A 24,282-nucleotide genomic window follows, 5' to 3' on the forward strand; every position below is an offset into this window, starting at 1 on the left:
TTAATTCCCACACTTCGCCCACTTGGCAAACGGCTTCACGATACGTACCTAGGATCCTCTTGGAATGAAAGAAATTCATCAGACAGCAGAGACAAGATTTCGCAACCAAGGAATGTCATAGCTGACTGTGTCATTTTACTGTGTCATGCTGGTTATTCTTCTTTACCCTAGAGCTCATTAGGCGTTGACTGATGAATAGAACTATTGTTCTCATATTTATATATCTCCATACTTAACGAATCTAGCATTGGCCGGAGCATAAAGCATCCACCTATTCTACATCGCTACGCGAGACCCTTGCCATGTATGTAAGAGCCATACGATAATATGACCACCCTGTGCCAGTCGAGAAACACCACAATAGTCGTGCGATCCTCAAGAACTGAGGGTCGATGTCGAAGTATGGCAACCATCACATACTTGACTAAAAAACCTTCAAATAGAGCAGAAGGCTCCCTTGCCTCAGGTTTCGCCTCCCTATCCAATCGATCCATTGACCTATCACCACGATCTCTTCATCTGAAACAAGCTATTCCTCGAGGAAACGAGGATGCTATCTTAGATGGATGGGACCGGCTGCTAGACCGCGTAGCAGCCGGCAAACTGGCGCATTGGGATTCTCATATGATCACCGAAAGATCACTATTAGTATCATAGGGTTATAATGTCTAGAATAGAGACAGACGAATGACTCGTATTATAGCATCCACACATATATAAAAGAGTGACTTATCATTAGTACGTACATGGAACGGTGTCCACATTGCAATGCACAGTGGACATCCGCCAACTAAGAGATAAAAATTGGAGATAGACATTTTTTGCTTTTGCTTTTGAACAAATTTAGACAGAGAATTAATACTTTTGATGTGACGATCCCATGATCAGTCTTTAGATGCTTGTTGTTCAGTTCTTTTGGCAGCAGCCCCAGCAGCCCTAACGATGACTTGTTAATATAATTATCCTTACCTAGAACAAGTGAAAAGACATACCTCAGAGCCAGTTGGGTGCTAGGACAAAGTCAGTCATTGCGATCACCAAAAGCTTTTAAAAGAGGAACTTACTTCATCACTGGCACAAGTAGGCTTCTCTTGCAAACACATGGAGAGACACATCTCCTTCTTGACAGGGACGACTGGCTCGACTTTCTGGCAGCAGCCCCAGCAGCCCTAAGCGAACACTGTTAATATAGTTACACTTGCTCATGCCAAATAAAAGCGACATACCTCAGAGCCAGCTGGTTTCTAAACAAGGTCAGTTAGTGATGCTATTCTAGAAAGATAACATATAACGACTCACCTCATCGCTAGCACAATTAGGCTTCTCCTGTTGACACATGGAGAGACATGACTCGCGCTGGACAGGTGCAGTTACTGCTTCGATTTTCTGGCAGCAACCCCAGCAGCCCTAGACACTCATTGTTATTGATACTCTTATCTATGAGTGAAAGAGATATACCTCAGAGCCAGTTGGATGCTAGAACGGGGTCAGCAATAACACAACGAGAGAAGTGACAGAATAACATACTTCATCACTAGCACAAGCAGGTCTCTCCTGCAGACACATGGAGAGACAAGCGTTGCTCTTCTCAGGAGCGGTGGGGGCAGCGGTAGCCAGAAGGAGGCAGGCCATGAAGATAGCAGAGACACGAAGCATTTTGGCGGATGTATAGAACAAAGAAATGTTTAGAAAGAGAAACAGAGATGATAGTGCGAAGAATGTTTCCGTACGTAGGTGAGAGAATGTTGTTGATGGATTATCCCTAAACACAAGATGAATTGTCCGAATACTTATACCCCGGAGTTGACAATTGGACTGTGATGGTCAGACTATCCCTTGCTCTCCGGATCGTATCCGGGTGGATCAAACCCGAAAGTTTTAGAAATAGTAACTATGTACCCCTGACAAGAAGACCTGAACACACCAGGGATTGCTAGTGATCATACCTGTGGCTTCGGGCCGTGCGTTATTTATGGCGCCTAGTGGAGCCAAAACGTTTTTACTACCCTGGATAATCCGATAGGTGTCTGTGATTACAGCATTGACCAATACTTAATCGATCGTCAATAAAACCGAGAAACATACCAACCAACGGAATACGAAGTCAGCATATTCTGTCAGAGCCGGTGGCGATAAACGATATCGCTGCTGTGGCAGATTCCTCCATCAGCATGGTATGCAAGGGGCCTAGAATTACTTGGCGAGAATGGAAATGCAATGGCATGTTTTTTTGCATCGCATCTGATGCCTCATTCAAACTGAGAGTAGTATAGCTTTACGAGATGGAATGTTGGATATGTGGTTTGCCACAAGCAGTATAGATTGTTATGCATGGGGTGATTTGGAAGCTCGGGTGACAATTACATAAATTCTAACGGCGATGCTGTTGGGAATCAATGAGACCGAAGCGTCAACGAACGTGCGTAGAGACTGTCATACCTAAGGGACTCAGTGCGTTGATTCTTGCATGTTGACCCTGGTTCAGGGAGTACAGAGCACTATAACAGAGTTTTCTCTACAAGTGACGTCGTTCTAGGCTTTACCTTATGGCTTGAATAAATGGTTATGATTTGCATTATTCCTTGGCAGGAGTCTAGTACCAACTGAGAAAAGCACAAAACGGCTTGTCTGTGGGCGATTCATACATACCTCTTATGTTATGATATCACAGTAACACTGCAGGTGGCGGATGCATATCCTTGTCTGTACCATGATCCTTTTGGAAATGGTGTATGTAGGTACCCTGATCCTTGAAGAGGTCTCGAATTGCGGGTAGAACCGGCTAAGGCTTTTTTTGTTCGTTTGTATATTAACTTTTCGAGGTACAAGGGCCAGAAGCTCTACGAATTATACGATTATTGATATTAGGTAACCGTGGGATACGTTGGGAGCTAATGAAATGGTCATAAAATTGGATCCTCAATATATGGTTATCGAAAGAGAGTGAACATACCAAGACGTGCATGGCTGAAAATAAAGTTTTTAGATGCATGTCATTTCTGTTAATCAAGGGTTTACAGTCTAGAACGAACAGAGGAGTAGAAAAGTCTAGAAGTTCATAAGAACCCCGATGGCAACCGGGCCGTTTGCAAATCAGGTGGAGACTAAGCAAGGTATCGTTTCACTCCTGTTGATCTATAGGGCTTATATTGGCTTAAGCCCCGGCTTCCCGCTTTTGGTACTTTGTCAATATGACTCGAATTTGATTGATGTCGGAGCCGCGGAAATCCTCGGCATGGGGCTGTATGCACATCGGACGGCCTCGATCAATTCATTTTAATTTCGAGCTGAGCTCTCCTACACTGAAGCAAAGATTTCTTGGTGCGATAATGTACGTAAGCGTACAGAGCTTGTTCGAGAACTTCCGCTTGGGTATCATTGGTGGAAAATGCTGGACTCTCACGAAGAAGTAGCCTCTCTGCTTTGGATGGTTGATGATTGTCTGAGTCATTAGAAGTTATGAACTATAGGTCATCTGAAGTACTGTGCTTGGGGACGGACGGGTATGACCCTAGAGTTTGCTCCAGATACTGCACAGTCACTTCTCACTTGGTCATATTGTTGCAAGGAAATTGAAGACTGAATCATCAATGAATTAATTGCTCTTAAGCCATAAGAATTTTGTCCGACACGTACTTTTCTTTAGTGAAAGCCTAGAGAAACCCACTCAGGTTGGCATATAACAACATGTTTAGTACAACTACTTAGATACAGAGAACACATATAAGAACTTAGTCTGTGAACTATGGAGACAACAAGACCACCTACATACGTGTTATCCGTAATGCAGTATCCCAACACTGGAAAAGCGTAGTTTCAGAAGCTCTAAAACCTTCACTAGATGAAGCACTAGTTGACTGCTTGTTCCGCTTAGCGTCAAGGAGAGCTTCAAGGTCTTCGCGTTTAAACATGATTCCGAGAAGTTGGCCGTCGCCATTTTTCTTACTTCTTGAAGTGGGCGTGTCGGTCCAATAGAAAGAGTAAACCCGTTGACAAAACAATGATCTTTGCGATCGTAGCCGTAGTATCAGACACGACACATGTAAAGGTTGAACACTCCCCGCTCTGGCTTGATTGCGGTAATAGCATATTTTCACCGAGTGACATAAGATACCTGTGAACAGACTGGACGGTAAGCCTTAAGTTTGCTTCCCTAGGATACTGGGATTAAGGTGGTGTTTCATCCTCACTGGCACTGGGCAACCAAGTGTGATGTCCCGAACCGGTAAGCCTATCGCAGCACAGTTGTCTGACGTATGATTGGTTGAAATTAGGTCGCTTACCACTAGCTCCGCACGGACCACCAGGGCAGTCCTTTAAATACAGCGTCGACCCCCCGCTCTTTAGAATTTTTTTTCTTTTCTTTTCCAGCTCTCTTTGCCTTTTGGCTTAGATCAAGTGTAGTATCTGTTCTTTTCAGTTTAATCTCTGAAAGTGTTCCATAGGAACACAACATTGATTATTCTTATTTTTGGTCTCCGTGGCAGGGCCCCTGTGCTTGCGCATGCCTTGCCACACTGTGTCATCAGGCTTACACTACCCCTGATAGACGCGAATACCCTTTTTTCATCAATTTGGTCGGTATACCGATCGCTTGGAGAAGAAGGTCTATCGAATTTGTAGGTCAACATTGACTTAGATAAGATTTAAAAAGATCTCTGTTCCTGCTATATACTTGCCACGTTCACCTTGAAGTGATAGAGCATCACCTACTGCGATCTCTAACCTGCCTTCCAAACCGCTTTGAGAAAGTAATATCTTTTCCATCTCGCCTCCTTTAGCTAGCGTTGCTTTGTCAACAATTTTACTCGACAGAAATTGAAAACGGACCTTGCAATATTGTACCGCTACACAAACTGTCGTTGTAAGTCTTCCGCGCGCCCACTAGACCCGCCAGTCTAGGGTCAACTAGTTCGCCAAGTGGCACAACAACTCCTGATGCCGCCAATGCACTCGACAGTGGACATGGCTTTAAAAAAAGAATCCGTTTGCATAATGTATCAACTTAATTCAACAGTTCAAAAAGCGCGCAGAAGATGACGTGAGCTCCCTGGGAATACAGACTACCCGCGATATTGCTGACCACCACATCGTGTTCAAATATGCGCGGAGACTCAAGTTGAAAGGAGGGTAGCTGACGTGGTGTTGTTTGATTGGACTTCTCACGGGTTGTCCCCTCGGGCCAGCAGCACACAGCATGCAACAGGCTCGCGAGATTGGAAGTCGCATATGACGACAATGTCCTGGCTGAGTGCCTTGAGAACGTACCAGTTTGCGCGTTAACTAATGTTGAGTCTGGGCATGAACTGCTAAGCCTCAAACACTGTTGATTATACCTCTCAGGGTAGACTCTTTTGATTCTCTTCTTTTGAAGTCTGCGTAGACGAGTGGACTCAGAAGACAATATATAGCCATGTCTAAAAGCTTCGCTAGAACATTCAGATCATTGGAAGAATAAATCTCATAAAAACTTCTCGAAAGACCCTCTGGGATTGTTATACACGAGCACAAATTGGAGACGCTACCAGCATGTCTACCTTTCGAAGCACGCTCGATGAAGCCGATCCTACAAGTTGGTTAAAAGACCTGGAAACCAAACTTATACCTCGAGAGAAGAGGACAGGCTGGATGAAGACCTTCCAAGCGAGGATTCGTGCTCCTCCTTGCGGGACAGTTCACGTCACTGCTGGTGATTTGTTTGACTTTATACAGGCTCAAGCCAACGCTGGAGATGAGATGATGAGTCGATACGAACAAACTGGACGGATGGAAGACTTGGAGGAGGCCATTAAGGCATCCCGCGGGGCAGTTTACATCACCCCTGAAAACCATCCTTATCGTGCAGCGATGTTGTATAACTACGGAAACATGCTTGCGCGTCGATACGAGAAGATCCCAGACGAGGAATGTCTCAAAGAAGCAATTTGTGTGTCTTACCAAGTTGTTCAGCTTGTTCCTAAGAGCCATCCTTTTCGTTTAGCGATAATGGATACCTACGGAAAGAAGCTAGAACTTCGATACAAGCGGACTCAATAGATCGAAGATCTTGAAGAAGTGATCTGGGCATCTTGTCAAGCTATTCAGGCCACTCCCACAGGCCACCCTCTTCGTGCGAGGTGGTTTATTATCATTGGACGAATGCTCAAAGACCGATACGAGCATATAGGACAGATAGAGGACCTAGGACTGATGATCAAGGCATCGCGCAGTGCGGCTCAAGTCACCTATGATACATGTCCTGATCTGGTGACATACCTATCTGATCTTGGATATGGACTCACAATTCGATATGAAAGAACAGGGGAAATGAAAGATCTAGCCGAGGTAATTGAGGTATTCCGCAAGGTGGTCCAGGCAACCCCTGATACGTGTCCTGATCTGGCAAATTATCTAACAAAACTTGGGGTCGAACTCACACGCCGATATGAACGAATAGGACGGACGGAAGACCTAGACGAGGCGATCCAGGTATTCCGTCGCGCAGTTCAGACTACAGCTGATACAAGTTCCGATCTGGCAAGGTACTTGACTAATGTTGGAAGTGGGCTCACACGTCAATATGAACGGGAAGGGCGAAGGGAAGACTTAGAAGAGGCAATCGAGTTGTCTCGTCGGGCTATTCGAGCTATTCCTATGGACTCTCCCGACCTAGCAACGCACCTTACCAACCTCGGGTATCGGCTTGTACTGCGACATGAGCGCACAAATAAAATGGACGACTTACAAGAGGCAATAACGCTATGTCGCCAAGCAGAGGAGGCCAGTTATAATAATGATTCTGATTCTACAGCATCGGTGGGCAACCTTGGCGGCGTGCTTTTATATGGATATAAACGGACAAAGCAGATGGATCACCTTGAGGAGGCGTATCAGATCTGTCGCAAGGCAATTCAGATTACCCCTGTTGATGATCCTTATTATGGAAAGTGGTTGTGCAATCTCGCACATGTACTCACTGAACGATACGAACACACGCGACAAAGAAAAGATCTTGAAGTAGCCATTTGGTGGTCTCGCAAGTCTATCCAAGCTAGTTTTGATGGTGACATTGATCTAAGAGCACAATACAACAACCTTGGAACCATGCTTGTAACTCGGTACGAACAAACATGGCAGTTCGGTGACCTTGAGGAGGCAATTCGCATATCTCGCCGGGCCATTAAGGCTACTCCAGATGATCATCCATATCTTGCAGGACAACTGAAAAACCTAGGAGCAATGCTTAAAAGTCAATATGAACGAACGGGTTGTTTAAAAGATCTCGAGGAGGCGATACATGTGTCTCGCAAGGCGGCCCGAATTACTTCAGCACTACCTTTGGAGCGTATCTCAGCTGCTTCCCTAGCCATTCGCCTCATGCTTAAACAAGAGGACTACAATAATAGCTATGCGTTGTGTGTTGAAGCTCTTGATCTCCTGCAGCTTGTCTGTAGCAGACATTTGACGCTAGAGGATCAACAATACGTTGTATCACATTTTTCTGGCTTGGCAACCCTGGCCTGCTCTCTAGCCCTTCAAGTCAGACAGCCTCCCTTCAGAGCTCTACAATTGTTAGAGGCTGGACGTAGTGTCATTTTTGGTCTTATTATGAATGACCGGAGTAATACGTCTAAACTAAAAGCGGCCGATCCTACTCTATGTGCTCTATATGAAGAGCTTCGCCTTGAAATCAATGATCCTGCCGAGAGCAGCCAACCCCAATATGTAGATGAAGCTGTTCCAACTAGACGACTACAAGCTCTCAAAAAACTCGAAAAATGTCTGCATGATATACGGCAACTTCCAGCCTTTGACTCCTTCCAACAGGACCTAAATGAGGAGCAGATGAAAGATGCATCTCTTAACGGTAGCATCATTGTGGTGAACATCACTAGACTAAGAAGTGATGCTATTGTTGTCTCCCAAGCCGGATTTAGCTTGGTTCCTCTCCCTGGGCTCGGTGCCGTGCAAGCGCAGAGATGGATTGACCAGGAAATGACTTCAGCTTCATCAAGTCAGCGCGGTGAGATGAACAAAAGATATCGTGAATTCTTAGGCTGGCTTTGGTATGAATGCGCCGAACCTATTCTTACTAAGCTTGGATATAATGTTCAATCCTCACCAGAAAACCTTCCAAGAACTTGGTGGATTGGGACGGGACTTGCTAGCTCCTTTCCATTCCATGCTGCGCGCGGTCTCCGTGCTGACGAAAACGATAGTACATCTAGTCGTGTCTTGTCTTCCTATACCACTACAATAAAGGCACTCTTACATGCTAGAGAGCGCGTTCCTGCCTCCTTCTCGCCCAACGAACAACTTCTGAACTTACTCATGGTTACCATGGCCCACACGCCTGGCGAGGATGACCTACCTGGGGTCAAATGTGAAAGGTCTATAGTCCTTGATTTACTGGGAAGTTCTGTTCATGTAAACAAACTGGACCAACCGAACTCCGCTAGTGTTATGCGCCAGATTGGCGATTGCCATATTGCCCATTTTGCATGCCATGGAATGTCGGACTTGGCTGATCCTTTTCAGAGTGGTCTTTTACTGCAGACCAAAACTACGATTCCGGAAAAGGAGATTCTGAGCGTTTGCAAGCTCTGCAAACAAAATCTTCCGCATGGGGAGATAGCATATCTCTCCGCATGTTCAACTGCGGAGAATCGGGCAAAGCAATTATTGGATGAGGTGGTCCATGTTGTTAATGGTTTCCAGGTGGCCGGGTTTAGCCATGTTATCGGAGCATTATGGCCGTCTGATGACCGTGTGTGCGTGAAGGTCGCAAAGTTGTTCTACACTGAGATCTGTCGGGATGGTGTACTAGAATACACTGATAGAGATGTCGCGCTAGCACTTCATAAAGCGGTCTCGGTAATCTCGACTAGTGATGATTATCGAAAACGGCCGCTACATTGGGCACAGTATGTTCATTATGGTGCTTGAGTATAAACTGGTGACACTAATTCCCGGAAGTACTGGACTGTACAAGTGGCTGGTTGTTTATCTACTACATTTTTATATTCTAAACACTTCTCTACATCGTACAGAATCCCAATTGCAATAGCAGCCGGAGTAATTTAACTTCTTCTATTGACTGGATAGAAAGAGTGTGACCAATATGAAGAGTACTGGATGTTGAAGTATGTTAACCACAAAATTACATAGAAACATCCACTCGAGTCAAATATAGGAGAGACTTAATTGTCGCTCCTAGTGTTTACTGGAAGAGGTCCACGAAAACGGACATTGAATATATGTTTTGTACAACTCTTTTTTTCTCCCCTTTCCCCCTTTCCTTTCCTTTCTTATTACAAAAAGATAATAATAATAAAAAAAAGAGTAGGAACTCTACTCAGATACAGACATCACAGTTAAAAGAAAATATCATACGATTAATCAGCTCCCTGCAAACTAAAACCGATATCGAGCAACCAAGGGTCCACCTGCTGATAAGATACTTTAGGGCTGAGTAGTCTACCCCGTTCTTGTATTTCTGCACATCAAAAAGTACCAGACAACCACCCTCAAGTGCTCGCCGCAACCAAGAAGAGATCATAATCCATTTCCACACCAAGGCAGTCTTTATAATATCACGTCTCATTCGTGTTATCAACGATTCTACTGGAGTTGAATTCTATCAGCCCAATTCGTCTTTTGCCAGATGAAGATAAGGATTCGCCAGTCAAGTGCCAGTTTTTCGACTACGCTCGATCAGAAACAAACGATGACAGGCATCTTTATGAGGCATCCTTTTTGCATATGGGGTAGTGGTGTAGAGTCCCAGTCGGTTATCCTGAGAAATTGTAATTTTCCTGTTTCAGAGAACCTTTATGCAGCTCTGTGGTATGCTCGAGACGAATCACTCGACAGAATATATTGAGTTGATGCAATCTGTACCCACCAGGGTAATAAATCCATCATAGTCCGACTTGAAGTAACCGTAGACAAGAGTGACGAAACACTTCAAAGCTTGCGTTGCCTTGCACAAGACAAGGCTGTCGATTGTGGTTATAGCAATGTCTAGTCTGTTGTTATCCTCAGTAATAGTTACTGTGCCAAGCCCACACATACTTGCACTCTAGTTGTAGTAGGAGCTATAAGGTCAAGTTGTTCGTAATCTCTTGGTTGACTAAATGGTGATGTGTCAGGCAGCATTCCGAAAATGATCTCCTATAACCGCCGTTGGGATACCTCTAGCCAGCATGCCAGGAGCTTCGAATGCTATGACGTCGGTCTACCTTCTGCTCTACTTCCTCACATTGATGAGGTTGTTTCAATTACAAATATCAATTCAAGTATGTATCAGGCAAGATTATGTCCTGTGTACATGTCTATGACACAGACGGCCGCGCGTTCTGCTGCACATAAGGTGACTTTTGACGTAGTTCGAGACCCCAACTGTGCCCATATCTTCGGGCCTGCAGTAGCTTTCCCCACCTAAAATTAGCAGGTAGGAATTCCGAGGCAAGGTATACCGAAGATCAACAAGGGCAAGCTCAACGCGTGACACCCTCAACTCACCACTTATTCCCCTTGTAGCCTGGATTCACTTGGCGCTAAGAGCCCAAGTGGAAGCAAGCGTATGTTGCCTTACGACATATGGAACAATAAGCTATGGAAATATGATTCTGTCACACGAGCTTGTACGTATAGCATCTTATGCTGGAAATTTTTACTTTCCAAAATAGGTAAAAAGCATTCTTCGGACATTAGAATCGCAATGATCGACAGCTTTGCTACTTACTTGGTAAATAATTGTCCGTCCTGCATACCAACGCATCTATAGGATTACCTATCCCCAAGGGATAAACCTGTTTGTCTTTTTTCACAGCTCAGCCTATATTCAGAAGCGAATTCGCATGGGAGAGAACTCATCATGGAGAATACTCATATTTGTACAACCATACCCCGTGTTGGCTCTATCTTTCAACCCACCTGAGGTGACCCCTAATTCTGCTCTTCCACCGGTAGTATCACAAAATGGAGGGCAAGGATACTGAAAAGACCCCGCAGGCTCTTTGCAAAGAGCAGAGCATTCCATCCCCGACGGAATCCTCCCAGACTTTGGACTTAGAGTGCGAATACCACGACCCCAAGTTACCTCCAGTAGATGGAGGAATCCATGCATGGCTTTTCCTAGCGGCATGCTTTGTGGTGGAAGGCACTGTATGGGGTGAGTTAACCGCGTCTGACATGGTATGATAGCATCTGACCATCAACACCTTAGGGTTCGCTGCTTGTTTCGGTGTATTTCAGAACTACTATCGAAATGACCCGACATTCCAAGGATCCCATGCTATAGCTGCGATAGGGACCTGCGCGATGGTCAGTAAGAGTATCGCCGCCCATAGCCATATGTTGACTGGCTAACAGCAATAGGGCATGGCGTACCTGCTATCGCCCATCGTGATGGCCATCTTGATAGCCCTCCCTAGAATGCAAAGATGGGCATCCTCGATAGCATTCGTAGTCCTATCGCTTTCCCTGGCCCTGAGCTCATTCTCCACAAGCGTCACGCACCTGATCCTGTCACAAGGGATTGCGTACGGCACAGCAGGTTGCTTCGCCTACGCCCCATCAATCCTCTTCATGCCAGACTGGTTCGTCAAAAAGAAAAGCCTCGCCTTCGGCATTGTCTGGGTAAACTATACACTCAATCTGCCCCCCCCTTTATCCAAAAAAACCCAATACTAACACCTAAACAATCAAACAGAGCGGCTCAGGCCTAACGGGAATAATCTTCCCCCTAATCCTCCAATCCCTCCTAGACACCTACGGCTGGCAAACGACCCTCCGAATCTGCTCCGTAGCAATCTTCCTCCTCGCAGCGCCCTTCATGCTCTTCCACAAACCCCGAATCCCCCGAAGAACCACAAACCTACACCAACTCGACCTCAGCTTCCACCGCAACCGCACCTACCTAATCTACCAAGCCGGCAACATAATCCAATCGCTAGGCTTCTTCCTCCCCCAGATCTTCCTCCCCAGCTACGCTGAACTCCTCGGCGCAAAAGGCCTCCACGCCTCATCCACAATAACAGTCTTCAACATTTCCAACATGTTCGGCTGTATTTTCATCGGCTGGCTCGCAGATCGATACCACGTCACGAAATGTATCCTCATTTCCACGGTAGGGGCGATATTCTCAACGTTCCTGCTGTGGGGAATGAGTGTGCATCTCGCGCCGCTTTATCTGTTTAGTATCGTGTATGGATGTACGGGGGGAAGCTTTTCGTCGTCGTGGGCTGCCACTTCGTCGGAGGTGGGGAAGAGTCATCCGTCTGCGGATGTGAGTATGGTATTCGCGTTTATGGAGACTGGACGCGGGATTGGGAATGTGATTAGTGGGCCGTTGAGTGAGGCGTTGCTGAAGACGAGGTTGTGGGAGGGTCAGGCTTGGGGCGCTTATGGGACGGAGTATGGGATTTTGGTGGTGCTTACTGGTGTTACTGGCCTCCTTGGTGGGGTGTCGGTTGTGGCGAGGGCTTTGAGGTGGATTTGATTTGATTCTTTTTCATAGCTGTGGTTTTATGGTTTGGTTTGTGTTAGATAGTTGTTGTATGGATGGATGGGGGTTGTATGTAGACTGGTATCTGTGGTGGGTGTGGATAAAAAGGCGAGATGGGCGTTGTAGCGGACATGATTTTTCTCTGAAACCGTTGAATTTATGCACAATGCTTGTTCTATGATTATTCACTATCTCCTGTCTATCATATACATGGATAAAAGAACACTATAGACATGATCACATGATCACATACCAATCATCAAATATATGCACCCGAACACCCGAAACTCCACTGTTGCTATATGTAAATGGGGAATGTAAAGACGCTTCCACGGATATCTGTACCTCCGAACAGGCTCGGAGTGCAGCTTTTCTCTATGCACGCACAGCTGCCATGCCAGCCCCTTGATGTGAATTACACCGTAAACCCACGGGTATTATGATAACTTATAGACTCTCGCGAAGTCTCTCCTGCCACGTCTTCGGTCTGGCCGTTTCCCAGGAGTAATTCTGGAGGCGGCCCGATTGCAAGTCTGCCTCTAGCGGGTGCACGAAGTGGGTACGGTAGAGGATCTTGTGGCCGAGGTACAGGACCACGAAGATGATCACACAGATGTACGCGACAAAGAAATCGGAGACGTTGAAGGTGGGGATCCAGGCGGTGAATCCTTGGGTCAGGATGATCAGGACACTGAAGAAAAGGCCGTACCAGGTCAAATAGGGCTGGAGGGCGGCCTTGTAGGGCAAGGTATCACGAGAGATGTCGCGCGCCTTGAGGGCACGCATGAAAGCCAAGTGACTCAGACTGATGGACGTCCAGCAGATGAATCCGGCCACACTGGAGATATTGACCAGCCAGTTGAAGACCTTTCCACCGGACTCGGAGACGTTCATGAACCCGAGAAGACCGAAGGCGGCCGTGAAGGCAACGCTGATATAGGGTACACCGCGGTGAGTGACCCAGCCGAAGATCGGGGGCGCGAACTTCTCCTGGGCCAGACCGAGGAGCACACGACTGCCACTGTAGACGTTGGAGTTAGCAGCCGAGAGGACGACAGTCAGGAGGACGGCGTTGATCAGACTGGGAAGGACCTTCACGCCGGCGAGCTTCGCGGCGATGACCATAGGGGAGGCAGAGGCGTCGCTGGAGTCGGTGATCAGGTTGGGGTTGTCGTAGGGGACCAGCAAGCCCATGAAGAAGATGGTCAGGACGAAGAAGATAAGAATACGGATGAAGGTCTTGCGGATGGCCGAGGGGACGGTCTTCTCGGGATTCTCTGTTTCACCAGCCGCGACACCAACCAGCTCGGTACCTTGATAGGAGAAACCAGCCTGCACAAGCACGGCCCAGAAACCGACGAACTTGGAAACTGGATTTGACGCGTCGATCAGATAGGGAGCAAATGCTCCGGGTTCCTTCCACGTGTGGAATCCAAGGTAACCCTGCTTTCCAACACCAGCGTCAATGCAGATAGCGAAAATCATGAATCCCAGGACGGTGAGCACTTTGATCATCGAAAACCAGAACTCGATTTCTCCATAGAATCCAACCGGAAGGAAATTGAGCAGTGTGATTACGACCCAGAAGATGGCGATAAAGATGGCTACCGACAGTTTATCGTCCCAATACTGAACGATCAGACCGGTGGCGGTCAGTTCCACCGCGTATGTCGAAGCCCAGTTAAACCAATAAATCCAACCCATCGCGCAACCCAGACTGGGATCGACGAGTCGTGCGGTGTAGGAGGTGAAAGAACCGGAGATCGGAAGATACGTTGCGACCTCACCTGCAATGGATTAGTACCCCGCACGTATCTCATCTCAAGACAACCGAAGATTTACCTAGTGAGGACATGACCGAGAACACAATAGTCCCAACGAAGATATAGGCGATGAGGGCACCTGCCGGACCGGAGTGTGCGATGGCCGTTCCACTACTGATGAACAGACCCGTTCCAATTGTACCACCTGCATCATGGTTAAACCAAGCTCCGACCTTGTATATCAGATCCTGACTGACCGATAGCAATCATCTGCAAATGTCTGCTCTTCAGCCTGCGCTGTAACTCCTGCGGCGGCGTATCCCCTCCAATTCCATCCTTCTCCACATCTTCATTTCCGTTGCCATCCTTCTTCTTGCCAAACTTCTTCAGAGGGTTTGCGCCCGTCTTGATGGTAATTTTGTCACCGTCGTTTCCAGCAGCGGTTTCCGTCACCTGCGGCGCAGGGGTGACCTCGTCGATGGCCATCCCGGCCGTATACTAAGTCGTATATTGGACAGGAAAAAGTGACTTGTCACAGGGAAGGAGAATATGAGAGGGTTGGGACGCGGTTTACGTGCATGCACGAGTTTCGACGATCTGAGTCAAAGAAAGAAAAAGCTTTCCGAACAGATACTACGTAGTCATACGGTTAGGATTTATTATTTCTTTTTTCCATTTTTTTTTTTTTTTTCTTTCGTTCTTTTCCGGCAGCGACTAGAAAAATTCCTCGAGTCAAACTGGAATAAGACTCCGCAAAGAGATCCACTCGCAGACTTTTCACTGGCCGGAAGGCGCCGAGCCATTATGTAAAATCGAACGGCCAGCCGATGAGAGCGGAAAGTGGCCTTCGTCAGTGGTGTCATTGCAACACGACCAGCGAGCTTAGCGGAAGCCAATGCCGATATCTTCACCTTCATGACATGGACAGAAGCCTTCTTTAGTATGCTCTCCAAGAATCTTCGATGCAATGCGATCCAGAACTTTAATCACCACCGTGAGGCCATCGCGTGCCCGGTGGGTCTCAACCATTTCTATCAGTGCCAAGACCTCGGACCACTCGAGTTTAGATAAAAATTGAGTTGTAACACTTATGCAGGGCTTCCAACTGTTAACAAGGCAAACACCAACTGGACGTCTTGGGTGGCGACTGAGGAGAACTCATGGCGGCCTTTTGCCCCCTTTTCAGCAGCAGTCCGTCACTTAGGGCAAAAACTAGTCACTGGAGTCTTTTTGCAGTTTTGCCCCTCCTTTGGATGGCAAAAACTGATCGAAGAAAGACTGTTTGCGCTTAGTGTCGGTTGGTTTCCGACCCTAGTCCTCATGCGGCATGGCTCCTCAAAGATCAGGATCTCTTATCAGTCACATGCTGATAAACCATATGAGTAGTATTGCAGTGAGGTATCTTTGTTGCCCTGAATCTGACATCCAACAAGTCATGCATTTGAGTCATGTCAAAGGAATAACATTCATGGCTGCCTCATTTTCTGATTCCGATGGGTCATATATGAACCGTCATCTTGGCTTCTGTTCCCCGTCCTCGCGAATTAACTTCCGTCCTATCCAAATTCAAATAAAGAACTCGTGCACTGATCCCCTACCCCGTATATCTAATCCCCGGAATTTGTCAAAAGACTGTTACTGTTCCAGGATTAGCTTCTATCTCGCTTAGTCTTATCGTAACTATAGTACATATTCTTCTTTCAAAAACGCAACGCTCACAAAGACCGCCCAGCCAGCCACCCAAAGCACACTAAGATAGTAAACCGATAATACGAACTCAATCAGCCATGTCGAGACCCATCCCTCCTAATCTCATACATCGTGGTAACCTGGATACCTCCCATTGGGTGCCTTCCTGCCTCCTCATCTGACAGGCTCGAGGACCGCCCTGTCTGGCCGTCATTGACAAATGTACGAGTTCCCCCGCCATGTAGGATGAACTCATCGCTGGATCGCCCGCCCATTTTCGTACTCTTCGTTGACTCCAGATGACTAGGCTTCGACTTCCCGAAAACCGACAGACTGTAGCTACCCTTCTTTCGCGAGGATGAATACGGGTCCTCCGAGGACCCGAGCCAGGTTGAGGTGCTGAAGAGCGGTTTGATGCAGGGGGCGTTGACGGCGATGATACCGACGAACTGATTACCCGTTAGCGGGGCCAATGTCCTTCTCAAGTAATATAGCAAGAATGTGGGAGTTTATAACGTACCGTTTCGCGAATGGCCCAGATGGTACTGGTGTTGATGCTGTTGATACTCTGTAGCGAGAGAATACAGCGGAGGAGCGTTGCGATCATGACGAAAACGCCGCCGCATAGAAGGACTCCGATAATCAGCTTTCTGTGTATTGTCCGGTTAAACTGGTTCATTGTGTTTGCATTAGTATACTTACCGGCGCAATGCGAGTCGCACTTTAGCTAGTAATGGGATGGGAATGCAGACTAGAATTGCGTCTGTTCTGTGACAGATTAGCATGTATTCTGGTATTAAGTAAGGGATCACGAACAAGACATTGGTCACCGCGATTACGATATAGTTCACATAGTCAGCGGTGCAGTTGACTGTGGCAGGGAGGTTAGAATAGATGTTTTGGTCAAAGACGATTGCAAGGGTTCTTACGACCAGGATCCGGATAAACCTGCCAGTTCTTCTTCAGCGGACGACAGTGGAGAAAGATAGTTAGGATGACGGCTGTGTATGTACATGCGCAAAGCACGGCGTTGAATTTGACGAGCTTTTGTTGGACGAGGCCCAGCCTAGAGATATGGTCAGTTGGATAGCTGACTCGTTGAGGTTCGTGGAGTTTTTACGTGAGGCGGTTGTAGAAAAACAGCATGCACGCTTTCAGCGACCAAATCAGGGTCACATAGCAGGTCCAGCCGGCGAGAAGACATTTGGAACCCCTGACAAGGATCTCGGTTTGCTCGGGGGTCAACGAGGCCCTCTGAGCATCATCGAGACCGATGTTGGTGCCATATTGGCCTGTGGGGAATTGTTAGTAATCTTTTGAAACTCGAGAAGATAGAAGAGCCTACCGATCAGTTCCAACATGGTTAATTCAGCCTGGCGTCTGTTAGAGTGTTCTGTTGCGAGGCCCGGGGAAAAGGAAAATTTACAGTCCAAAAGGCGAGAACTACAAACACAAAGTAGTCATCTCCTTGCCAGTTTTTGAACCCCACCACTCTGACACGTGCGACAATACGAAGTAATAGGATGATTACGCCTATGCCGTATTCCGTCCATGCTTCCTTCTGGAAGGGGGTGGCATGGGCCATCGTGGAGGGAACGTGTGGCCGAGTGAATCTGGGCGGCGGATGGTTATTCAGAGTCTCTCAAATTCCCACGCTAGATTCATGTATGGAAGAAAGCGTGGTCCAGATAAAGGTCCATAGTTAAAGCCATGGGGTATTTACGGGGATATTGTTCCTAGGAACGGATCATCTTGTTCTGCGGATATGTCTGAATAGGAGTTAAAGTTTTATTTTATTTCCTCCAGGATTTAGTCAGGATAGCCAACCGATGCTTAGCGAGGAGCAACAGTGGAAGTATCGAAAAAGGGAATGTGACCCAGAGAAAGTTGATCAGCCAGCTTATTTCTCGTGTACGGGGAACGCAGGCAGCACCTTGGACAAGATCTTCGTACTGCAACCCAACTGTCAGGGTATGGAACCCGATAGGGGGTCTGCCTTGTGGATATCGAGTGGGCTCTTCGACTGTGTCAACTTTGTCTGGACATCGGGATCTGCTTAGAATTTGAGGGTCATAGCGAATCTACCAGGATTCACGACGATCTTAACTCACATGCACTAAGCATGTACCATAATGCTGGGTTTTATTAGACCATTCGGGATGAGGTGGCGAGCGCCCCTGACAAGGATACGTACGCCGGAATCGATAGTTAGGGTTTAAGGGTGCTTCAACGGCTGTATGACAGCGAATACGACCATTTGCCTTCAGACCAGAACAACTCTAAAGCTTCGCAAGACCTGGTTGGGGAACCTATTCCTCTGGAGACCAATTATCACTCTGTACCGAGAAACAGCAATTCGCAGAGCTTTACCCCATACGCCAAGGATCTGGAGTAATGGTAGGGTGCCAGAAAAAGGTTAGTATTACTAACGCCGTTTCATTAGGAGTATGACAGGTAACAAACTTGACCCAAGAAGATGCGGGAGTATAGGAACTCTCACATCCTGACCCACATTTTTGGGGTAATAGTTTTGATTCGCTCTCAGGACTTTTTTTTGAATTTAGTATTGAGGTAATTTCTACCAGCCGTGTGCGGGCTCTGCTAGTGGAAGAAAAGCGGGTAAAAGTGGAGGACGACATCGTGTCCGTGTTGGGGCTGAAGAGGGAGCCATTTTGGAGCCCGCAGACCCGTTTCCCTAGTGTTGATCGCTTTATATCTGGTCTACACAGTACAACGCCAGAGATCAAACCTCTCCCCCGAACTGGGGGTTTTCGGACTGCATTAAAGGAGGTATGCACGTAGCCACACGGATTGGCTTGCATGAATTACGCACTGCTGGGAGGGATTGCCTTCAGATCATCCATGGTGCAGGCTTAGTGGCGTCTTGGCCCCTCTCTCACTTGTGGATTTATCCACGATACGACCAGACTGTAACGTTACTAAATCTGTCTTTCCCACAGCGAATCATAATGGCTTTGTTTTCTGGTCTAGGCGTTGGACCATGGCGATGCACTCCCTTAAATGACTGTGGAGTCGCACTGCACGGATCATGTCCAGCAATGTCCGAATATCATTGCTCAATGGTCTGTAGATTAGCTCCTCTTTCAGCGACCGGTCTCTTTATCAATAGCTGAAAATCCCTTGACTAGTCGCAGTATCGTTAGCTGTATTACCTGGCCATCTTGCTCCCCTCTTTTTGTTAAGGCTGGCCGCATGCATCGGAATGTACTCCGCAGGACTCGTCCGTGCCCACAAAGTGGGGGAATGCCCATGATGATCAATTTTGCTCATTCCACTGACACGAGAGAGCTACATCCGCGCGTATAAAAGGGCTGTATGCCAATCTGACAGGCAAGCAGCCTTAGAGAAAGTTCAAATTCACTCCACAAATTTCTACCTCTGTCATCCGCCTTCCCTTGAATATTATCAGGTTGTCATCATGGGCAGCACTTCGGAAGATGTTTACGACTACATTATTTGCGGGTAAGTGCGGGGTGTTAAAGTTGAAGTAGTAGTTGGATGTGAGCGGGATCTGATAGAACCAACCGGATAGAGGTGGTACAGCAGGATGCGTTGTCGCTGGTCGTCTCGCTGAAAATCCTGATGTCAAGGTGCTAGTCCTTGAAGCTGGTCAACATAACAAAGATCTGGAGAACGTACATATGACGGGAGGGTATGAACACCGAACCTACGCCCGCTCGTCTCACTCACTAAGTGTCGCAGATGGTCAAATAATTTTGACTCGGAAACCGATTGGAATATAGTCACAACGCCTATGAAAGGAGTAGATAACCGACAGGTGAAACTGAGCCGAGGTCGCTTTTTGGGAGGCTGCAGCGGATGTAATGGTACCCTGTGTGTGCGAGGTAGCAAGCAAGATTATGACGATTGGGAGCTGGAAGGATGGAGTGGAGAGGAATTCTTTGCCGCAATGAGAAAGGTATATTCTTCCCAGAGTATACGGAACCTCATACCATACCTTGTTGACAGTATGCTATAATAGTCGGAAACTTTTCATCCCAAAGACTGGTTCCAAGCCGACCCCCAGAGTCATGGCTACAATGGCCCTCTGCACACCGAGCCTCATGATCTCGCCCCAATCTCGAATCTTCTCATAGACTCTCTTGTTTCGCAAGGAATGCCTCTACATCATGATATGTTTAGCACCGGCGACGTTGCCCACGGATGCGGCCATGCACCTCGTACCGTGCATAAGGGTATCCGTGCTACGGCCGCAGATTTTATAACCAAGGATTACAACCGCTCCAACGTTACTATTCAAACCGATACCACAGTCGACCGCATAGTGTTGGAAGAGGGTGCAGCTGGGCTCCGGGCGACAGGTGTTCTGACTAGATTGGCCGATGGTACCACGCGCACCTTCCACGCGAGAAAGGAGGTTGTCGTTTCTAGTGGTGCTTATTGCAGCCCTGCCGTGCTTATGCGATCTGGAATCGGGGCACGGGAGGAGTTGGACAAGTTCGACATTCCTTGCAAGGTTGACCTGCCTGGCGTGGGTAAAAACCTGATGGATCATTTGGTGAGCCCAGTATCTCGTAGACAGCCCGGAGGACTGCTAACCCAACCAGATCGTATTTATGTTCTACGAAACCGAAAAGGAAGGCTTGACAACTGACTGGCATGTCTACCACGACGATAATATGGAAAAGACCTACGCACAATGGAAAGAACACAAGACCGGCTTCCTATCGACATTCCCCTTCGGCGCGTTCGCCTTCGCCCGCCTGGACGAGCGCCTCAAGGACGAACCATTGTGGCGAGATGCTCCCCGGGAACCTGGCCGTGACCCAATGGGCTTAACGCCTCAACAGCCTAACATCGAGTTCTTCACCACCGAGTGCTACGGTGGACCTAAACAGTACGACCAATTCCCGGTCGACCACAAGCACGCATTCTCGATGATCGCAGAGCTTTTCGCCCCGAAATCTCGTGGCACCGTTACCTTGAAATCCAAGGATCCGCTGGAAAACCCCATCGTTGACTGCAACTACTTGGCTGATCCAATGGACCTCCTGGTGCTGACGGAGGCATGCCGCTTTGGCAACGAGGTTGTCATGAAAGGAACTGGAACTAAAGATATCGTCAAGGGATCCTGGCCTCCCAACCTGACCCATCATACCTACACGACTCGGGAGGAGTGGATTCCATATGTCAAAGAACATGCCACGACCTGTAAGTCTGTCCGTTGCCCTCGTTCAAATGCTATGCTAACATAAACAGGCTACCATGCCTCTGGAACCTGTGCGATGGGCAAGGACGACAACCCCCTTGCTGTTCTAGATAATAAGCTAAGGGTCAAGGGAGTTGCTGGACTGCGCGTTGCGGACTGTAGTGTGATGCCCACTTTGCACGGTGGACATACCCAGATGCCGGCATATGGGATTGGGGAACGGTGTGCCGATTTTATCAAGGAAACTTGGTCTGGCCAATCGATCGCACGTCTCTAATGTTGTGTGTAACTGGCGATTGTGGCTTTCTGGTTTGAAATTAATGAGCCTTGCATTGGAGGACCAAGGTGCTCCATCTTGAATTCATGTCGCATTACCTAACGAATCCAACAAATATGATCTTGGATAAACTGGTACCAGTTTCACAGACTTTGTTCGCCTTCCGATCTCTTATAGAGCGATAGTACATATAGTTTGCGAGATCGACAGCAAATACACAAGAACAAGCCTAAGCCCCAACTTATACATAGAAACTACAGAACCACTCACCATATGTGACACGATAGATATCTACAGGACATATCGCGGTACTCTCAGAAAACTCCTCCTCATCCTCAAAGCTAATAGTATACACAGCCGAATCCTCAACCTCAGCTTCCTCATCCGAGTCCCTAACATAATCATTCGGTGTAGTAGGACCTCCCCGAAAAACATATCCAAACCAATACCGACCACCCGTGGAGCCAACATTATTCGCTAAGCAACAATAAGTCACCTTCAATCGTAACTCGGACACATACTAGGTATATATAAACTCTTACCACTGAACGATACAGTCGAGGTACACGCATGAAACTTCTTGCATTTCTGGTTAATATACTCATGCCAGCCTTTGGTGTTGTGTTCGTCGAGGTTGGCATGGTAGCCGGCAATGACCTTTCCGGGGAAGAGGTGTGGACCGGCGACCCAGTTGTCTGGGGGAGGGAGGTGTAGACGAACGAGGTGTTTTTTTTTGTTGGGATTGGATGGGGTAGGTTGTCCCGGTTATGGGGAGGAGGATGCTGGTGAGGAGGTTTGACAACTTCATTTCAGATCTGGGTGGAGGGTTTGTGCTTCAAGTGCAGCTTGATGTGGTTGTTTGGTTTGTTTTGGTAGGACTGGATGTTGTTCTTCAGTATTTATACTCGGGCTAGTATACAACGTAAGGATTACATATTTGGCGTTGCATCATGGTCGTATCTGATGAACCATCGGTCAAGTGGTGGCTTTGCTAGGTAGATGAGAACGAATACCTCTCATCCTCTGAGGACTTCGCCGTGTCTGGTGAAACGACGTAGGTGTAAAATCTGACAGTCTGTCATGGCGACGATGCTTCCAAACAGAGTAATTGTTCCAACGGTCATTTATGAAACCTATATATTTTACGAGATATAACTATAGATGATCGTATGAGATAGAGTTTATGTATGTCCATCCTTTCTCCCTAGAGACTACAATTCCCAACCTATCATAGCTGATCAGACCTTTTACAACTAGGGAACATCGATAACTTAATATTTTTTAAGCTTTTTCCTCTAATACCAGAAAAAATAAGATAAAAAAATTTCAGATTGTTGTTTCAGAAGCAGAGCTGTTATCAACACAATATCTGAGTGATCTAATAAATGAGCCATGAGCGAATAGATATGAAGACGAAGCTGATCACCCGCATCATAGCAATAGATATTGCCCTAGTTCGGTCTAGACACACTGAGAGTACCAAGGGTTCCAGTCGCGGCAGGTAGTGCCGGCCTCACACGATCCTGATCCAGTCCAGCCCTGGCCACCACATTGGTAGTATTTCTTGATAGTGCCGTTCGATGGAGCGGGCAAGGTAGGGGCAGCGGTGGATGTTGCCGCAGGGGTACTGGAAGTCTTGGAGAGGGTCACAAGAGTCGTCGGGGTCACGGAGGAGGCGGCGGCGGCGTTATTGACGGGAGGGGCGGAAATAGAAGAAGAGGAACCGGAGGAGGCACCACCAGACCAGACAGACGGGCCGGGAAGATCGTAGGAAGTTGGGACCGGGTAGTAGATGTCGAAGTGGATGTTGGGATCCTCAGGCTTGTACATACCGGGGATCTTGACCAAGGGGCCCGGAACGCCCGATCCAGAACCGGTAACCTCGATTTGAGCGCAGGTGAAGTAGAACTCGGAATTGCCACTGAAGCCGCGATGAAGGCCAATGTGCTCAACACGGACAAGATATTGACCGGGCGGAGTATCCTTGGGGATCTTGAAGGACGCAGTGTCCTTACCCCAAGTGCACCAGTCGGTATCCTTCAAGCCATCGGAAATGTCTTCGCAGACACCCTCCTGGTATACCTTGAACCAATCCCCCGATCCGTCGTAGGTCTTGACATCGCCGGGTGCCTTGGACATGTAGATTTGCAGAGGCCCAGGGTGCTTCATCGAAGCACCATAGGCGAGCTGAAAACCGATCTCTGCACCAGGAGCGACGGTATAGACCTTTGTCTTGGCCGCAGAGTCCATGGAACCTTTGTTGCAGCGGAAGTCGTTGTTCACGATTTCAGAAGCCAGTGTTGGTTGGTACCCATTGCTATTCTCGCGGATGTATTCGAAATCCTTGGTTGTCTGTCCGTCGACAATCAACTTCGAAAACACATAATGACCCGAAACCAGCGGGGCGATACTCGCGAGAAAGGAAAGAGAGGCAAGGTTGAGCTTCATCTTGGACAAAAGACAAATAAAAAATAATGAAAGGAAAACAAACGTCTAGTTTGTCGGTTAAGAAAGAAAGGAGTGAATAATACTAAAAAAGGAAGAACAGGAAGAATGAACGAATTGATATTGAAAGGTCAGCATGATCTTGTCGATAACCACAGCTTAAATAGTTCTCCTAGCTCGACGGTGATCAAAGGAATGAAATTGAAGTAAAACCTTCAGTTTCATATTGATGTAGTCCCATGTTACTCATAAATCCTATACGAAGTGCGCAGTGACCTTACCCCTAGGTGATAAGAGCCGAACCTTCCTTGTAGCTCAGGGCCCCTAGACCAAAACCCTGGACCCATACAGCATGATGTCTAGACTCATGACCTACGTGCGAGGCGCTCCGCCAATAAGCAATTACGGTTCGTAACGATATGGGTAA

The 24,282-nt window shown here is 47.4% G+C and overlaps 10 protein-coding genes across 10 annotated transcripts; 4 read left to right on the forward strand and 6 right to left on the reverse strand.

Moving 5' to 3' along the window:
* Window positions 1–804: 804 nt before the first annotated feature.
* On the reverse strand, window positions 805–1,753 carry F9C07_13263 (uncharacterized protein). Its single transcript, XM_041295221.2, has 7 exons — window positions 1,528–1,753; window positions 1,459–1,476; window positions 1,300–1,407; window positions 1,227–1,244; window positions 1,065–1,169; window positions 993–1,010; window positions 805–936 (listed from the first exon to the last, which is right to left on the reverse strand). The coding sequence occupies exons 1-7, from the start codon at window positions 1,654–1,656 to the stop codon at window positions 907–909; spliced, it is 426 nt and encodes a 141-aa protein (XP_041151078.1). The 5' UTR covers window positions 1,657–1,753; the 3' UTR covers window positions 805–906.
* Window positions 1,754–5,529: 3,776 nt separating this feature from the next.
* F9C07_13262 (CHAT domain-containing protein) lies at window positions 5,530–8,925 on the forward strand (the record flags this gene model as incomplete). The annotated part of the gene is made up of 2 exons (XM_071507968.1): window positions 5,530–5,943; window positions 6,037–8,925. The coding sequence occupies 2 exons, from the start codon at window positions 5,530–5,532 to the stop codon at window positions 8,923–8,925; spliced, it is 3,303 nt and encodes a 1,100-aa protein (XP_071367420.1).
* An 885-nt stretch (window positions 8,926–9,810) lies between these two features.
* F9C07_13261 (uncharacterized protein) lies at window positions 9,811–10,051 on the reverse strand (the record flags this gene model as incomplete). The annotated part of the gene is given in 2 exon segments (XM_071507967.1): window positions 9,811–9,874; window positions 9,885–10,051. The coding sequence occupies 2 exon segments, from the start codon at window positions 10,049–10,051 to the stop codon at window positions 9,811–9,813; spliced, it is 231 nt and encodes a 76-aa protein (XP_071367421.1).
* Window positions 10,052–10,144: 93 nt separating this feature from the next.
* F9C07_13260 (uncharacterized protein) lies at window positions 10,145–10,423 on the forward strand (the record flags this gene model as incomplete). The annotated part of the gene is made up of 2 exons (XM_071507966.1): window positions 10,145–10,277; window positions 10,368–10,423. The coding sequence occupies 2 exons, from the start codon at window positions 10,145–10,147 to the stop codon at window positions 10,421–10,423; spliced, it is 189 nt and encodes a 62-aa protein (XP_071367422.1).
* Window positions 10,424–10,693: 270 nt separating this feature from the next.
* F9C07_1951625 (putative MFS monocarboxylate transporter) lies at window positions 10,694–12,608 on the forward strand. Its single transcript, XM_041295235.2, has 4 exons — window positions 10,694–11,155; window positions 11,210–11,307; window positions 11,362–11,622; window positions 11,696–12,608. The coding sequence occupies exons 1-4, from the start codon at window positions 10,963–10,965 to the stop codon at window positions 12,482–12,484; spliced, it is 1,341 nt and encodes a 446-aa protein (XP_041151076.1). The 5' UTR covers window positions 10,694–10,962; the 3' UTR covers window positions 12,485–12,608.
* A 31-nt stretch (window positions 12,609–12,639) lies between these two features.
* On the reverse strand, window positions 12,640–15,012 carry F9C07_2287518 (amino acid permease/ SLC12A domain-containing protein). Its single transcript, XM_041295220.2, has 3 exons — window positions 14,511–15,012; window positions 14,333–14,458; window positions 12,640–14,277 (listed from the first exon to the last, which is right to left on the reverse strand). The coding sequence occupies exons 1-3, from the start codon at window positions 14,737–14,739 to the stop codon at window positions 12,938–12,940; spliced, it is 1,695 nt and encodes a 564-aa protein (XP_041151075.1). The 5' UTR covers window positions 14,740–15,012; the 3' UTR covers window positions 12,640–12,937.
* Window positions 15,013–16,034: 1,022 nt separating this feature from the next.
* On the reverse strand, window positions 16,035–17,527 carry F9C07_13257 (uncharacterized protein; the record flags this gene model as incomplete). The annotated part of the gene is made up of 8 exons (XM_041295219.1): window positions 16,035–16,391; window positions 16,463–16,592; window positions 16,645–16,710; window positions 16,759–16,813; window positions 16,872–17,008; window positions 17,063–17,234; window positions 17,288–17,315; window positions 17,369–17,527. The coding sequence occupies 8 exons, from the start codon at window positions 17,525–17,527 to the stop codon at window positions 16,035–16,037; spliced, it is 1,104 nt and encodes a 367-aa protein (XP_041151074.1).
* A 1,854-nt stretch (window positions 17,528–19,381) lies between these two features.
* Window positions 19,382–21,410, forward strand: F9C07_2206072 (uncharacterized protein; the record flags this gene model as incomplete). Its single annotated transcript, XM_071509624.1, has 6 exons — window positions 19,382–19,425; window positions 19,496–19,615; window positions 19,666–19,931; window positions 19,968–20,482; window positions 20,532–21,135; window positions 21,184–21,410. 6 exons carry the CDS (start codon window positions 19,382–19,384, stop codon window positions 21,408–21,410), a joined length of 1,776 nt encoding a protein of 591 aa, XP_071367423.1.
* A 241-nt stretch (window positions 21,411–21,651) lies between these two features.
* F9C07_2110943 (uncharacterized protein) lies at window positions 21,652–22,218 on the reverse strand (the record flags this gene model as incomplete). Its single annotated transcript, XM_071509069.1, has 3 exons — window positions 21,652–21,887; window positions 21,953–22,105; window positions 22,131–22,218. 3 exons carry the CDS (start codon window positions 22,216–22,218, stop codon window positions 21,652–21,654), a joined length of 477 nt encoding a protein of 158 aa, XP_071367424.1.
* Window positions 22,219–22,871: 653 nt separating this feature from the next.
* On the reverse strand, window positions 22,872–23,858 carry F9C07_13254 (glycosyl hydrolase family 61-domain-containing protein; the record flags this gene model as incomplete). Its single annotated transcript, XM_071507965.1, has 1 exon — window positions 22,872–23,858. One exon carries the CDS (start codon window positions 23,856–23,858, stop codon window positions 22,872–22,874), a length of 987 nt encoding a protein of 328 aa, XP_071367425.1.
* Window positions 23,859–24,282: the final 424 nt, after the last annotated feature.

Source organism: Aspergillus flavus, chromosome 8 (assembly GCF_009017415.1).
Source record: "Aspergillus flavus chromosome 8, complete sequence".
NCBI classification, from domain to species: Eukaryota; Fungi; Ascomycota; class Eurotiomycetes; order Eurotiales; family Aspergillaceae; genus Aspergillus; species Aspergillus flavus.

Excerpts from the sequence above, each read along its gene's own strand:
- F9C07_13263 (XM_041295221.2), bottom strand. The coding sequence starts at position 1,656 with ATGCTTCGTGTCTCTGCTATCTTCATGGCCTGCCTCCTTCTGGCTACC.
- F9C07_1951625 (XM_041295235.2), top strand. The coding sequence starts at position 10,963 with ATGGAGGGCAAGGATACTGAAAAGACCCCGCAGGCTCTTTGCAAAGAG. Across the intron at positions 11,156-11,209 it reads GGTGGAAGGCACTGTATGGG|GGTTCGCTGCTTGTTTCGGT; the intron begins GTGAGTTAACCG and ends TCAACACCTTAG. Across the intron at positions 11,308-11,361 it reads CGATAGGGACCTGCGCGATG|GGCATGGCGTACCTGCTATC; the intron begins GTCAGTAAGAGT and ends TAACAGCAATAG.
- F9C07_2287518 (XM_041295220.2), bottom strand. The coding sequence starts at position 14,739 with ATGGCCATCGACGAGGTCACCCCTGCGCCGCAGGTGACGGAAACCGCT. Across the intron at positions 14,459-14,510 it reads TTTGCAGATGATTGCTATCG|GTGGTACAATTGGAACGGGT; the intron begins GTCAGTCAGGAT and ends ACCATGATGCAG. Across the intron at positions 14,278-14,332 it reads CTCGGTCATGTCCTCACTAG|GTGAGGTCGCAACGTATCTT; the intron begins GTAAATCTTCGG and ends AATCCATTGCAG.